Source organism: Sparus aurata, unplaced genomic scaffold (genome assembly GCF_900880675.1).
Source record: "Sparus aurata unplaced genomic scaffold, fSpaAur1.1, whole genome shotgun sequence".
NCBI lineage: Eukaryota > Metazoa > Chordata > Actinopteri > Spariformes > Sparidae > Sparus > Sparus aurata.
Window position 1 is genome coordinate 95110 of NW_022045146.1, and position 14979 is coordinate 110088.

Consider the following 14979-nt stretch of genomic DNA (forward strand, 5'->3'; position numbering starts at 1 on the left):
AAAAAGCAGGCTGAAAGAGCTTAAAATGGTGAAAATTTTGATAGCTGAACATAAAGCTGACTGTTTTAAGGAACTGAAAGGCAGAAAGATGTAATTAGATTAATTAAAAAAACACAAAAAGGGCAAAGACAGTCAGGGGGACAAGCGGGAGACAGTACAACGGAGAACTGAAGCAATGGTGGAGTGTGGAATAGATGACACTGTTACAGACAAACAGACAAAACAGGTACAGCAGCAGTCTAAAGGTGGCAGGGATGGATTGAATAGCGGTGGGGGGCTGATGGTTGAAGAGAGTAGAAGGAGAGTGTAGAGGGGCAGGTCAAGGGGAGAGGGCAGGGATGAAGGTGGTTATGGGTAGGGGAGGTCATAGGCTTGGTAAAAGAGGTATGTTTTTAGACAGGATATATGAATGTGGAAAGAGTTGAAAAGGCAGAAAGATAATTATCTAAAAAGGCTAAAAAGCTGTAGCGTAAGAGGGCTGAAAGAGCTTAAACAGGTGAATAAAGGCTGAAAAGGCTAAAAAGCTGTAGTGAAAGAGGGATGAAAGAGCTTGAAGGGGTGAAAAAAGGTTGAAAAGGAGAAAAGCTAAAGGCAGAAAAAGCTTTAAATGGCTGCACACATGGTGGAGAAGGAGCAGAGCCAAAGATTAAAATGTCCCCATTAGAATGAATGGTAAAATGCCTCCCAAACCCCTACGATTTTTGAAAAAACTGTAACGTTATCACCAAAATATTTATACATTATAAAGTTGGAATGGTGTCTGTAGCTCAAAGAAAGATAAATATTTTAAAAAGCAGAAAAGGCAGAAAAGCTTAGCAGGGCTAAAAGAGTTCATAAAGTTTAACATTTTCATAGCTGAACATGAAGCGGAATGTTTGAAGGAGTTGAAAAGGCAGAAAGAAGAATATTTTAAAAAGCTGACAGGGCAGAAAAACTTAAAGGGGCTAAAAGAGTTGAAAAAGTTGAACATTTTAATTGCTGAACATGAAGTTGAATGTTTGAAGGAGCTGAAAATACAGAAAAATGAATGTCTGAAAAGGCTAAAAAGCTGTAGAGTAACACGGCTGAAAGAGCTTAAAAAGGTGAAAGAAGGCAAAAAAGGCGAAAAGTTAAAGGCTGACGAGGACCGAAAAAGTTTAAAAAGGTTCAAAAGGATGAAAAGCTGTGGAGTAAGAGGGCTGGAAGAGGTTAAAAAGGTGAAAACATGTGAAAAGCTTTAGAGTAAGAGGGCTGGAAGAGGTTAAAATGGTGATAACATATGAAAAGCTGTACAGTAAGAGGGCTGGAAGAGGTTAAAATAGGGAAAAAAGGATGAAAAGCTGTAGAGTAAGAGGGCTGGAAGAGGTTAAAAAGGTGAAAAAATATGAACAGTTGTAGAGTAAGAGGGCTGGAATAGGTTAAAATGGTGATAACATATGAAAAGCTGTACAGTAAGAGGGCTGGAAGAGGTTAAAATGGGGAAAAAGGATGAAAAGCTGTAGAGTAAGAGGGCTGGAAGAGGTTAAAAAGGTGAAAACATATGAAAAGCTGTAAAGTAAGAGGGCTGTAAGAGGTTAAAAAGGTGAATAAAGGATGACAAGCAGTAGAGTAAGAGGCCTGGAAGAGGTTAAAAGGTGAAAACATATGACCAGCTGTAGAATAAGAGGGCTGGAAGAGGTTAAAAAGGTGAATAAAGGATGACAAGCAGTAGAGTAAGAGGCTTGGAAGAGGTTAAAAGGTGAAAACATGAACAGCTGTTGAGTAAGAGGGCAGAATGAGCTTAAAAAGGTGAAAAAAAGGCTGAAAAGGCCAAAAAGTTCTAGAGTAAGAGGGCAGAAAGAGGTTAAAAAGGTGAAAAAAGGCTGAAAGGTGAGAAGTTAAAGGCAGAAAGAGCTTCAAATGGCTGCAGACATGCTGCAGCAGGAGCAGAAACACAGACGAAAATGTCCCCATAAGGAATGAATGGGAAAATGCCTGCCAAACTCCTGCGATTTTTGGGAAACTGTTATAGTTATCGGCAAAACGTGCTACATGTTGAGTTACAGGAGACATTACTGAACGCACTCATGTCATTTATATTTCTGTAGAGTGCATAATGAGGGCACAGGAGTGAGGGACAAAACATGTACCGTCTGTGATCCTCCAGAAATTTTGGCTCAAAATTAACATTGCGGCTTATGGGGAAGCTTCAGGAGTGCTTGTTGCTCCTGGCCTCCTAAATCCAAAACCGTAAGTCCTACAGCTGAATTGAGACCATCAGCTGAAACCCAACAAGATTTCCTACATTTATATGCCTATATTGTCTATGTCAAGTACAAGATGTGGGATCCAAATCAAGCTGAAGCAAAAAAAAATCCCGTTTTCGGAGCTGCTCCTCACTCTGGGGTGCGGCAGTTGATGATGTCACGCACTCTAGCTCACGCAATACACACCCATTATAAACTCAGAAGACGAGCCTAAAATCCTTGAAACTACAACTGCGACCATTTCAAAACCGTACAAGATTTTTAAAAACTGAATACAGGTCCAATAGTTCAAGTTGTTGTGACTCTTTTAAAGTTTGAATGGTGTCTCTCGCTCGAGGCATGAGGGAGAACAAAAGGTTGAAAGTCGATGAGTTTTGAAGAGGATTTGAAGCTTTTCCCATCTGCTGCAATGTTAAATTTTTTTTTGAAAAAGCTACATTTCGGAAAAAGTTGAAAAGTTAAAAAGTTGGAAAGGGGTCAAATAGTTGAACATTTTAACAGTTGAACGATTTCTATAGCTGAACGTATGCTGAAGTTATAGCAGAATGAAATTTGAAAAAATCCCCTTAAGGATGAATGGGAAAAATTTGGCAGAAAAAGCTGAATATTTCCAAAAGTATAAAAGATAGAAACAAGAAAAATAGATGCCATCATGTCCTTAAAAAGCTGAACATTTTGATATTTGAATGGTTTCAATAGCTTAAGATTTGAAGGAGAAGAAGTGAGCCAAAAAACGTACGGAATCAGGAATAATAAAGATAAACTCCAGAAGAACAATAGTGTGAATGCTGCATTCACACTAATAAGAAAAAGAGGCGCGAGCAATAACAATAGCCCACTATGGACACCTATAGCTTTGCTATAGAGGTGTCCATAGTGGGCTGGCAAGCACAGCCCACTAATAAGAAGAGGCGCGAGGAATAACAATAGTGGGCTGTGCCCACTATGGACACCTATAGCTCTGCTATAGAGGTGTCCATAGTGGGCTGGCGAGTACAACCCACTAACTAGACAATTCCCCGCCGGGAAATCGCGAGAGTGGGCTGTGCGCTTTGCCCCGTGACGAGAAAACTATGAAAGCTACAAAAGAGTCAAATCCCACATTGATAATTTGGACTTTAACCTACATTTTAAAGTTTGAATGGTGTGTCTCGGTCAAAGCATGCCAGAGATGTCAACCTTTGAAAAACAAAGATTTATTTTTTTCCCCTCAGCTCCATTCATTGTCAACGGGAAATGAGGATTGCCAATGCAATGATACTACAATGCTATGATATGATACCATGATATTACAATGCAATGCTACAATGTATTCTTTTCACCACCTACCATTCATTCTCAGCGTCTTCATCTATGGTCCTTGTTACAAAGGAAAACTAAACTTGGAACATAATTAATAATTCAACAGGCATACACTGACATCTTGTAACAGAGATAAAAATTTATTTTTCTCCAAAAAAAAAAAAAAAAAAGCAGAGGAGGCCTTCTTCCTGGAGGTCTTCATCCTGAGTCTGTGAGTTGTTCTTCCTAAAATATTCAACACATTCATTTAGTCACGTAGGTTGAAGTGTTCTCTAAGCACTTAATCAATGAAGATACAGTGTTAAATGTCCCTTACTTCTCTGCTTCTGGGTTGACGTCTTCAGTGGAGAGTGAGCTGCTGCAGTCTTCTTCCTGGATCACTGTTGCTGAATTTAAAAAGAGACATGAATTAGTTTAAAATCATCGCATAAACATTTGAAGAGAAAACAATATTACTTCCCTTATTTTGCTGCAGTCCTCTGGAGGTCTTCTTCCTGGATCACTGTTGCTAGATTTAAAGAACATTAATTAGTTACAGGTTCCAAAGATTGATATAAACATTTGACAAGAACCTTTATACATTTTACAAAAATATAATTTATTTATTAATTTAATAATTATTTAATTATTATTAATTTATTTCAAGACTAAATCCTGAAATAAATTACATCAATCACTAGTGAGCACAGTGAGCAAATCTCCGAGTGCAAATGATCATCCAAGCAAGCCCCCTGGTACCTGCCTAACTCCAAACTAAACCTAACTACCTTCTGAGACGTGCCGGGCTCGAGGCTTCTTTAAAGCAAAACTTCAGTAAACCTCAGCCATATGACCAAGGCCCTGAAATGCTCGCCCCCACCAGAGAAACATGTCTCCACCCAGGATTACCTTGAAAATAAAAAAGGCAAAATAACAAATAGTACACCGATGGAAGGACAGATTGCTCTGCCCAGCTGGCACACTCCCTAACTAACCAGGGAGATCAATTACAACCTGAAATCAGAAACACTCGGATGCTATACTCACCAGGAGAAGACCACAGCTGCAGGTGCAGGAGGAGGAGAGTAGAGACTCCAGGTACACTGTTAAGCATGGCACAACAGGTCTTGGACATAACAGCTGGAGATTAGTCATTAGTCAGTCAAAATACAATAAACTGGACTGTGGTAACTGTAATATGTTTGGAGAACACCTGATTGAAGACATTTATCAGGATGTGAAATATAAATGTGGTCAATTAGTGTGTTCTTTTCTGTTGTCGAATCTGCTACTAATTGAGTGTAACCTCTGGACTGAAACAAATCTTTGATACTTTTTTTTCCTTTGAAAGGAGGTCCTCATTAAAATCGCCACAAACAATGATGGGCTGGTGATTTATCATGTCCAGTGAGTCCAAGAGGTTTTTCAAGTTTTGGAGAAAGATTCCCAGTTGAAAACTTGGCGGTTTGTACACAGTCGCTATTAGCACTTTGACTGGAGCCTCAATTTTAAGGACAACAAACTCCAAATCAGTGACCTGTTGCATGTACCTGCGAGGCTCTGCTTGAACAGTGTCTCTACAGTACATGGCAACTCCACCTCCCTCTTTTTTGGCCATGTTCACACAGCTGTTGTAAGACAGCTGTCTGCTACCTGTGAACATGGTGTACCCCTCCAATAGAAAAATTTCAGCTACAGAGGACCCCGACAAATGTGTCTCTGTAAGGCAAAGCACATCTGCTCGTTGGAGCTCGTGATGTGCTTTGAGGTCCCAGACCCTGCGTGTTGTGGTGGACAATTGTCAAAACCTTTGGAGTTTGTTGTACAGATTTTAAAAGCGTTAATAATGGTCTACAGCGCTGGAATGATGCATGAGGCATACTTTCCAGAGCCGTCTTGATCTTGGGGTCAGCGTAAATTTTTTTCTCGTCAAAGTCAAGGATGGTGAGACCTTGAAGCAAGGTTGTACGGCTGAGTGCGACGTACGCCATACCAGGTTCAAAAAGACGCTTCAGACACACAACCGCCGACGGCATGGTCATTCCTTGAACTTTGTGGGCCGTACAAGCAAAAGCTAATTTCATGGGGAACTCCCGGCGAACAACCCCTTTCTTGTTACTTAGGTTCTCCTCAGATCTTTCGATGTACACCGAGTTATCTGAGGGACCTAAGATTTTTTTGCGGAATCTCTGTCCTGCTGTAGGATTGTCCAGCAGGAGTCCAATCATCTTCACGCCTCCTGGTTCTCTGATTACAATGTTAGAAATGGTTCCAAATGTGCCGTTCACAAGGCCATCTTCCACATCTAAATTTCGGATCAACATAACGCGTACTCCTTGAGCAGCCATTATGTTGTCGGGCAAATCTCGCTTGTGTCCTTTAATTTCCCCAGACACAAACGTCATGCAGCCAGTTCTGGGGTCTTTTCGAAAATCACGAGCTGCAATGCCAATTGCATCATTGTTGGAAGCAGTTACGGTCTACTTCTTTGTTTGTGGCGTAGATGTTTCGAGTCAGTGTCGGACAATGCTGACCATCAGCTACTGCCTGTGTAAGCAAGAGCCTGTCTTCATCTAACAAAGGATCTTCCTTTTGCTTGACCCTGAGACGGTTCAAGAGGTCAGCAAAAGCTCGATCGTCTTTCTGTCGCATGATCTCTGTCAGGGTGACCATTTTGAAGTTATCCTTCCAGAGATCAAACTCGGTCTCCTCGTACACACACAGTGGCTTGGCTTTACCGAGGGGTGGCAGTTGATAAAAGTCACCTACAGCAAGGACAGACATGCCTCCAAATGGTTTCCGATTACCCCTGATCTGCTGAAATCGCCAATGCAAGTAGACAAATAGCTCTTTAGAGACCATGGATATCTCATCGATGATGAGAATCTCAGCGTTGGCCAGTGTTGCTCTGACTTCGTCAAGTGCATTCCCAAGACCTTGATAAGGTGGCTTCAAGGAATTTAAGAATGGAGTGCAACGTGTTGCCTGACATGTTAAATGCTGCTGTACCTGTGAATACGGTCAGCAGCACTGCAGGTTGGGACATGTCTGTGTGGTCGCGAAATCTCAGGAGCTCACGCAGAATTCTCGTTGCCTCGTGGTGAATGCACTTAATCACATGCGATTTGCCACATCCAGCCCCTCCCGACAGGAAGTAATAAAATGGTTCTGGACAGTGGCCCCAGACTAGTTCAAAGCACCGCTGTCGAACACTGTAGAAAACGGAAGCCTGAGTTTCGTTCAGACTTTGGTACATTTTCCTAACAAAGTCTGGACTCAACTCTGGAGCTTCTATTCTAGGCATAGAGCTCCCCTTATCCTTTTTAGTGCCGAATTCAGGGACATCTTCACCGTTTTGATCTTCATCGTGAGGTTCACATTCAGCCAGGCACTCCAGCCGGTCCACTTCAATTTCTTTCCTACCAGTCTACTCATTGGGTCACTCATTTTCAGACCTTCCTCATCGGTCTGAATAAACACCACGGATCAGGAGCATTTCTTGAGGCGCAAGCTGCAGGTACGGGCTACGGCCTCCTGAGCGCTGACTTCTCTGTGTTTAGAGTAGGCCTGCATAATTTGTTTCATTTCGTCGCGCTTTTTAACATCAGATTTCTTAACATCTTTGATGACGTTCTTAAGGAATTCCGTCATCTCGTGCTCCGGTTTCGCTACATATGACATCATGTACATGATGCAGCTGTAGTCGTCTATGACGTACTGGATGTCCATGTTTGCGTTCCATGCTCTAAGCAAATCAGGATTGTAGGCATTAACCCAACAATCATTTGGATGGCGCCTCAGCATCACGACATGGTTGTTTGCCAGGCGCTGCGCGGCGGAGAAGTATTGCTCATAAGTTAAGTTGCACTGGCAAAGCAAGTCTGTCAAACTGCTGAACGAAGCGCCTGGATCCATAAGCAGATCTCTAACTGGTTGGAGCATTCGCTTAGCCAATTTTTGGTTTTCCGCGAGGGCCTTTTTCTGCTCCGCTATTTGCGCTTCGAAGTCTGCATCATCTTGATCCTCTTTTTGGTGGTAATTAATAGTGGGGGGCCTGGTGATGAATGTTTTATCCATCGGTAGATTTGGAAAGCCGAACCTGCAGGCTACATTTCCCTTCTTACAGGACTTTGAATGTTTCCTGCTGTGCACCTGTACCTCTGACACTATTTTGTGGAGTTCCAGATCTGTGTCAGGGTCGGGCATTTTGCAACTAATGTATTTATCTATAAATTCCATGATGTGACTATCGGGGTCCTCTTCAAATTTAGGTGAATCTTTTATCCAAATTAGCATGTGGATGTGCGGGCTTCCCCTGGCTTGGAACTGAACGCGATAAAAATAATCTTCTACTTCACCAATGGGTCGTGCAGGAGAGAGGATGAGGTTCGTCATAAGAGCCTCGACTGTTTTTTCAAACATGCGCATTACTGTGACGGGGTTACTTCTAAAAATGTCGCATTTTGTTTTCCAGTCTAAATCTGAGAACAGCCCTTGTTCTCCCTGCTGAGCTTTGATGACCTCTATGAACTCAGGCCATCTCATCTCAGCAGCGGAGAACGTGGCAAAAAATGTTGGCTTTCCAATTTGATGAACCATGGCGTGCACATCTTTAAGTGTTTTGTTCCAATAGGCTGGAGTGCCTCTAAGAGGCTGCATGAACCTGGTCGCATCTTGGCTCATAATGAGCCGTTCTACCTCATCCTTGTCCTGGAGCATGACATTGTTGATGTGACGTCCGTCTTTGGTTTTCGACTTTCCTTTGCGCATTTGTATAGACATACTATTTGTTGCGAGGTGAGTCTCTGTAACAAACTGCGCAAAGAAAAGATAACTCTGGTCACTTGCAAAATGCGTGTCTGCAGCAAAGAGCCTAGAATTAAAGTAAAGGCTCGGGGACTGGGAGACAGTTCTAGCTTCGTCTAATGTGTTCTCTCCTGTCGGAAATTGTACAGGAAAAGCCATGGCCTCCAACTTAGGTATGGTGAAAAAACCAACCGGTTTGTTGCCTTGCGCAGGTGCAACACTAAATATTCCGTCGCCATATGAAAGGATTTCCTGTGCAATGTCGGGGGGCTGCATGCAAGTGTCCAGGGAGAGGCCTGGTCTCAGCTCCTCCTGTTCTTCCTCATCTGCCTCTAACTGTCCCGGCTCGTTTTGGCTTTTAAAAATGTCCTCCAAATCTACATCCCCATCTTCCTCTGGGATGCTGGGATCCTCGTCATCAATGGGCTCCTCTTCTTGTCTGGACTCCTCTTCTTCGATGGGATCCTCTTCTTCGAGCAGACAGTCAAAAGTGGCAGTCTCATCGATAAACACGTCTTTATATTCGGAATGCGTCTCTTTCAACGTTGCAAGGCCAGCTAGCACATTCTTCATGTTAACGGTGTAAAAGTGCTGGTAACCTTTGTATTTGATGTGCCTTTTCAATTTCACTTGAAGCAGCTGCGCTTCTGCTCTGGGCCTCGGGAGACTATTGACGGTCACTTCCACTTCTGATGGAACGCACACAACAGCTCCGTGGACTGCTCTCTGTTGGACTTTTGGCAGAGCAACAATTTTTGCAAATGGCAGGATTTTTGCAATCAGCTGCCTCTCAAGCATATTAAGTACAGCCAATTTTGGGGGGATGGGCGCCAACTCCAAATTGTTTATGACTGCCATGGGTGGTATGCGTCCTCTGATAAGGTGGCTGTCACAGGTGTAGCATATCCACTCATGCAGTCTCTCTTGTGGCACAGAGCAAGGTGTAGAGCAGTCACTGTCACAAAAGTGAACATACTTTCCTGTCAAGCATGCTGCTGCCACTTTAGCATTTCTTTTTCGTGCTTTTATTGACAAGATTTTAATTTTTTATTTTTTTAACATACCCATACAAGCCGTCAAGCGGTGGTATTCACGGCGAAGGTGCCTCTGGTGCTCCTCATCCTCGTTCAGGCGGGGGGGGAAGTCCAGCACAAAGACCTGTAGAGGACAAAATTTTAGAAACCACCAATTGACAGTTTCATTCAAAATCACACACACACACACATTAACCCTCTGGACTCTATGCTGGCCATTTGTGTCCACCTCACTTCCTTTTTGTTGATCATTTTAGCTGTGTTAATGCATATGGAATGATATTTCCCAAGGGTCTGGATTTTTGGCTGATCTTTCAATTTTCAAAACCTGCTCTTTAAATATGTCAATATTATACTGTGTATCTACAATTGTACCTTATGGCTCTATCGTGGACACTTTTGGCCAATTGAAACCCATTAAAACCACATGTTTTAATTCCTTGTGATTTACAGTATAAAATCATATGATTTAGGTAAAATGGCTTTCATTCTAAACTCAACACTTGAAAATTTTAGTTTTTAATGTTTTTTACCAGATTGTGTCATTTGTCCATTTTTGGGCAAGGGAGCAATTTCAGTTAATACTCTTAGTTTCCACTAGGGGCGTATGATGGCTTCCTGCACTCCAATGGAGCAAATGAATGACACAATTTTGACATAGGTGTGATCCTAAGGATGTCAGGTAATGATGTGTGTTTGTGCATGAAAAAAAAAAATTAGTATTAGCAAGATAAAGTGACATAAATTACAGTGTATCATACCATACAAGTTTTGGTGAATTACTCTTGGTACAGGTTATTGAGCTTTGAGATTCCAAGGCAAACCTGGCTGTGATGCACAGGTTGAAAACACCTGTAACTTTGATCTTTTCATAAAAAAATGCCACACACAACTACACAATAGCCTTTACATACTCAGATAGCTGCTCTCCAAAAAAAAGGATCACAGGTCATCTTGACCTCTGGCTTCTGGGGAAAAAAAAACAAAGTCTGACACTGTTTATAAATCTGTCCTGGAGTTTTTGCAGGTGCAGTCAGTACTAATGCTATAAGTGAGCCTATCAGCTCCCAGATCCTTCTTTATCTGTAGGATGGTGAGAAGGTCATATGCCCTGACTGAAGCACTTGAGTATGTGATTGGCTCAGAGAGTAAAGATGGAGAGAAATCCTCTGCGGTTGAGGAGGAGAAATCTTCTACCCAAGATGAGGACACGTCCTCTCCTGAAGATGATGGGACACCTTCCTCAGTGGATGACAGCAACACCACTGATGACGACTTCCAGCCAGTGCCTGATTCCTCTTCCTCAGGGGAAGAGGACGGTACAGACACAGCGATGGAGGCCGATCAGCTGATCGCAGAGACAGAGGGGCTGGCGGGTGAGTGAATGTCTCGTCATGGGAAAATAATGTGGTTTCCCACTGCTGAAGAGACCCTGCACCACAATCCAGTATCCACTGGTTTCACCCCTGGGCCCACCCTGTATGCAGTTGCCCATATCAGCAACCTGAGGTCTGCCTTTGACCATTTTATTACAGAGGAGATCATTCAGCTGCTGTGCACCAACACAAACCTGCATGGGAGGCGAAGGTGTGAGGATTGGAAGAATGTGGATGAAGTGGAGATGAGAGTCTACATTGGGATTCTGATTCTGGCTGGCGTCTACTGCTCAAGACATGAAGCAACACGTGGCATGTGGGATGCCAAGACAGGACGGGCCACGTTTTGTGCCACGATGCCCCTCTACAGCTTCACTCAGATCAGCGCTAACATCTGCTTTGATGACAGGCTCTCCCACCCAGGACGCTTCAGGAATGATAAACTCGCTGCATTTCGCATCCTGTGGGAAAAGTGGGTTGCTTGCCTCCCCCTCTTATTTAATCCAGGGGTTGATGTGTGTGTTGACGAGCAGCTTGTTGCATTCATAGGTCATTGTGGACTTCGACCAGTGGCGTGCACAGACCTTTTGAAAGGCAGGGGCGAAAGGCAAAAAAAGGGCACATACAGCAAGTTCTTGCGACTGAAGAGGGCACAGTAGCGCGCGTTTTGGCTCCGAGGAGGGCACTTTAGTGCCTGATTTTGTCACCCAAGAGGGCAGTTTATCATGTTTTAACCAGCCAAGGGGGCAGTTTGTTGTGTTTTTCCGATCAAGAGGGCACTTTAACGCACTTTTTGGCTCCCAAGAGGGCGCTTCAGCGCACGTTTTGGCTCCCAAGATGGTGCTTCAGCGCGCATTTTGGCTCCCAAGAGGGCACTTTAGCACGCATTTTGGCACCCAAGAGGGCACTTTAGTGTGCATTTTCCAACAATTAGGCCACTGCCCACCCCCCCATGCACACCACTGACATCTACAATATATTCCCAACAAGCCTGCACAGTATGGCATTAAAATCTGGTTCACCTGTGATGTGGCAACCACCTATGCCTGGAGCATGGAGATTTACATGGGAAAACGACCCAGTTAATTCTGGAATTGAATAAAATTTTGGATTTCATGATCAGGACTGATGTCAAATTTGAAAAAAGGAGCAAATATTTTCAGTATATAGTGTTTGTATATAGCATTTTGTAAGCAAACAGGAGGTGGACACTTTTGGCCATGCATAAGCTAAGAGGGAGTTTTTATGTTTTTCTGTCACTGCACAAAAAACTAATGAAGCATAAAAATCATTGATACTGCTTATTATTGCCACACATTAAGCTGCAATGATGGTTAAGGAATAATACAGGTAGCATATATTATTTTGCAAAAACATGGTGATTTAATGCTATTCTCCCTTATAAATCATCAGCATTATGTTATCTTATAGGCATTTAAAGGGTTGAAATTCAGAATTTGAATGAAATTTTAGTTTTCATGACCAGGACTGATGCAAATTTAAAAAACTGGTAAAAAAAATGGAATTTTTTCAATATATATATTAGTTTTATAGCATTTTGAAAATGTAAACAGGAGGTTGACACTTTTGGCCACGAACAAGCTGAGAGGGTAGTAAAAACGAACAAGGCCAGAGGGTTAAGCTGACATTAATTAGTCTTACGATTAGTCTTATTAGAGTTGTCAATGTACTTCTACTGTTGTTAAACTGCTAAGAATACAGGACAAGGCAGACATGAAAAAAAAGCTTACCTTCGCTATGCAGTGGACCCTGGTTCGAATCCTGGCCAGCAGACTTTTGCTGCATGTGACACCCCCTCTCTTTCCCATTTCAAAAATCTATCCACTGATTAATTAAAAAGGTGTAGATGCCTAAAAACAAAACAAAACAAAAAATCTTTAAAAAATAAATAAAAGCTTACCTTCGGCCAGCGGCTTGTCACAGGAGCGAGGAACCGGGCGTAGTCGACAGCTGCCTCGTCCACGGTCCTGCTCGCCGTCAGATTGTTGCTAGGGGCAAGATCACAAACAGCATCAGGGGAGCGAGGAACTTTAGCATGTAAGACCTCAGTCCGCAGCTGAGCGGCATGGGCCCCAGGGGTCGACATGAAACCAAAAGAAAACTTCCCTTCAGGCATCACGACGAAACCGTCCACAATGGACCGGAGATGGGAGTCCCCGACAATCAGAACAAACTGCAACAACAAAGAAAATTTCTTTAGCATGAAAATCATTAATCCCTCTCAAGAGCAATTACTTCCTTCATAAACTGGGCAATAATGGCACCTTCTTGTCAGACTCCGGTGAGATGACCAGCTTGTGGCTCCGTCCAGTCCACTCCGAAGGTGGCAAGCTCGTCGCCGGATGGCGGGGACCGGTGACGTGGCCTGTTTAGTAAAGGGCAAAACAGATAAAAGGTAATGATGAGGGAACTATCAACAATCACTTGTTAAAAAGTACAGGAAAACCAGTTTAAAAAGTTTAATATTGATGAATTAAGTTCTTGATCATTTAAGGATAAAACTGGTGAATACTTTCGTGCACGAACTTCAGCATCAGCCGGACTCCAGAAAGGCTTGGCAGGGGGTGAAGATCCAAATGCCTGATGACAGATTACAAACACATTAAACCTCAGACAATGTCCCGTTGAGTGTGTGTGTGTGTATGAGTGCGAGTGTGTGAGGTAGGAACATACGTTACTGACTGGAGCTCGGGAGCAGGGGGGGCGGGTCTCCCTGGTCCTCTTGGTCCTTGACCCTCTGGAAGGCTCCTCTCCAGCCGTGGGGGACACTGTCTGATGAAACATCAATATCAAAGACATGGCAGACATAGAGAAATCAGCAGTTATTGAGAAAGCAATAGATGTAACATTTATACAGCCATTTTCATGCAGATAGCTGTCACTGCGACACAGAAGCTTATCTACTGTGCAAGTACCTCCGGGGAGGGGGTGGGTGGGACCTCAGCTCCTCCAGGTCGAGCTTCCTCCAGTCCGACTCCCAGCGCCGCCTCGCCGCCACAGACCGTCTGGACTTCCTTGGCATCCTGCTGACAGAAGTTAAAGACAGAAAAAAAACAAGAGAAATGCCTCTCAAAAGGTTAATAGGTTAACTTGTCAAACTGACCTTAACTACCTAATGTAAAGTAATCGAATTTATGACAACCTAATGTAATATCTTATACATAAAATGACATTTGAATTGATCAAGATTGTGTGTGTGTGGGTGATGTGATACTGCTCTGCGAAGGTTGAGGGAGATGAATCAACAATGATGGTCACTCTCAGCTGTCGAAGCACAGGAACCCTTTAATCTTATCAAAGACATTATGCAATAAAAAGTTAAATGTCTCGCAAATGTTATGAGTCACTGTAAATTCTGTCAATTCTATGTTGTAACTAGAAACATTTGCATTTCCTACGAAAATACAGTGTGAATGCTGAAGACTGAAGCGATATCTGCTGAACATACTGCCAAAAATGCATAAAACTATAAGGTTGAATGGTCGGGAATTTGCAGAAAAAGCTGAATTTTTCAAAAGCTGAAAAGGCAGAAAGGCTTAAAAGTAATAGGTTGAATGGGCTAACAAAGTTGAACATTTTGATAGCTGAACAGTTTCTCTAGCTGAACATGAAGTTGTATGTTTGAAGGAGTTGAAAAGGCAGAAACATGAATATCTAAAAAGGCTTAAAAGCTGTAGAGTAACAGGGCTGAAAGAGCTTAAAAAGGTGAAAGAAGGCAAAAAAGGTGAAAAGTTAAAGGCTGACGAGGACCAAAAAAGTTTAAAAAGGTGAAAAAGGATGAAAAGCTGTAGAGTAAAAGGGCTGGAAGAGGTTAAAAAGGTGAAAACATATGAAAAGCTGTAAAGTAAGAGGGCTGGAAGAGGTTAAAAATGTGAATAAAGGATGAAAAGCTGAAGAGTAAGAGGGCTGGAAGAGGTTAAAAAGGTGAAAAAATATGAACAGTTGTAGAGTAAGAGGGCTGGAAGAGGTTAAAAAGGTGAAAAAAGGATGAAAAGGTAAAAAAAAAGTTTAAGGGTGAAAGAGCTCAAATAGGTGAGAAAAGGATGAAAACGTAAAAAGATGTAGAGTAAGAGGGTTGGAAGAGGTTAAAAAGGTGAAAAGAATATGAAAATCTGTAGAGTAAGAGGGCTCGAAGAGGTTAAAAAGGTAAAAAAAAGAAAATGTACAAAAGTCAAAGGGTAAAAGAGCTTAAAAAGGTGTAAAAGGAATGAAAGCAATGAAAAGCTGTTGGGTAAG

General features: G+C 42.6%; 2 protein-coding genes across 3 annotated transcripts; both read right to left on the reverse strand.

Annotated features, from left to right (window-relative positions):
- Positions 1-3695: 3695 nt before the first annotated feature.
- Positions 3696-9311, reverse strand: LOC115577996 (uncharacterized). Of its 2 annotated transcripts, XM_030410857.1 has the most exons (3): positions 4554-9311; positions 3844-4415; positions 3696-3752 (listed from the first exon to the last, which is right to left on the reverse strand). In XM_030410857.1, the coding sequence occupies exon 1, from the start codon at positions 9168-9170 to the stop codon at positions 6993-6995; it is 2178 nt and encodes a 725-aa protein (XP_030266717.1). In that variant the 5' UTR covers positions 9171-9311; the 3' UTR covers positions 3696-3752; positions 3844-4415; positions 4554-6992. The 2 variants fall into 2 exon arrangements, with proteins under 2 accessions (XP_030266717.1, XP_030266716.1); XM_030410856.1 differs by having other exon boundaries at positions 3844-9311.
- A 4-nt stretch (positions 9312-9315) lies between these two features.
- LOC115577998 (uncharacterized) lies at positions 9316-13765 on the reverse strand. The gene is made up of 6 exons (XM_030410858.1): positions 13659-13765; positions 13417-13515; positions 13256-13323; positions 13008-13108; positions 12644-12916; positions 9316-9470 (listed from the first exon to the last, which is right to left on the reverse strand). Exons 1-6 carry the CDS (start codon positions 13763-13765, stop codon positions 9360-9362), a joined length of 759 nt encoding a protein of 252 aa, XP_030266718.1. The 3' UTR covers positions 9316-9359.
- Between the last annotated feature and the right edge of the window lie 1214 nt (positions 13766-14979).

Coding starts and splice junctions, on each gene's coding strand:
- LOC115577996 (XM_030410857.1), bottom strand. CDS start 9,170: ATGGCAGTCATAAACAATTTGGAGTTGGCGCCCATCCCCCCAAAATTG.
- LOC115577998 (XM_030410858.1), bottom strand. CDS start 13,765: ATGCCAAGGAAGTCCAGACGGTCTGTGGCGGCGAGGCGGCGCTGGGAG. Junction 13,109..13,255: donor GCTGAAGTTCGTGCACGAAA/GTATTCACCAGT, acceptor TTTACTAAACAG/GCCACGTCACCGGTCCCCGC. Junction 12,917..13,007: donor CACCGGAGTCTGACAAGAAG/GTGCCATTATTG, acceptor TTGTTGTTGCAG/TTTGTTCTGATTGTCGGGGA.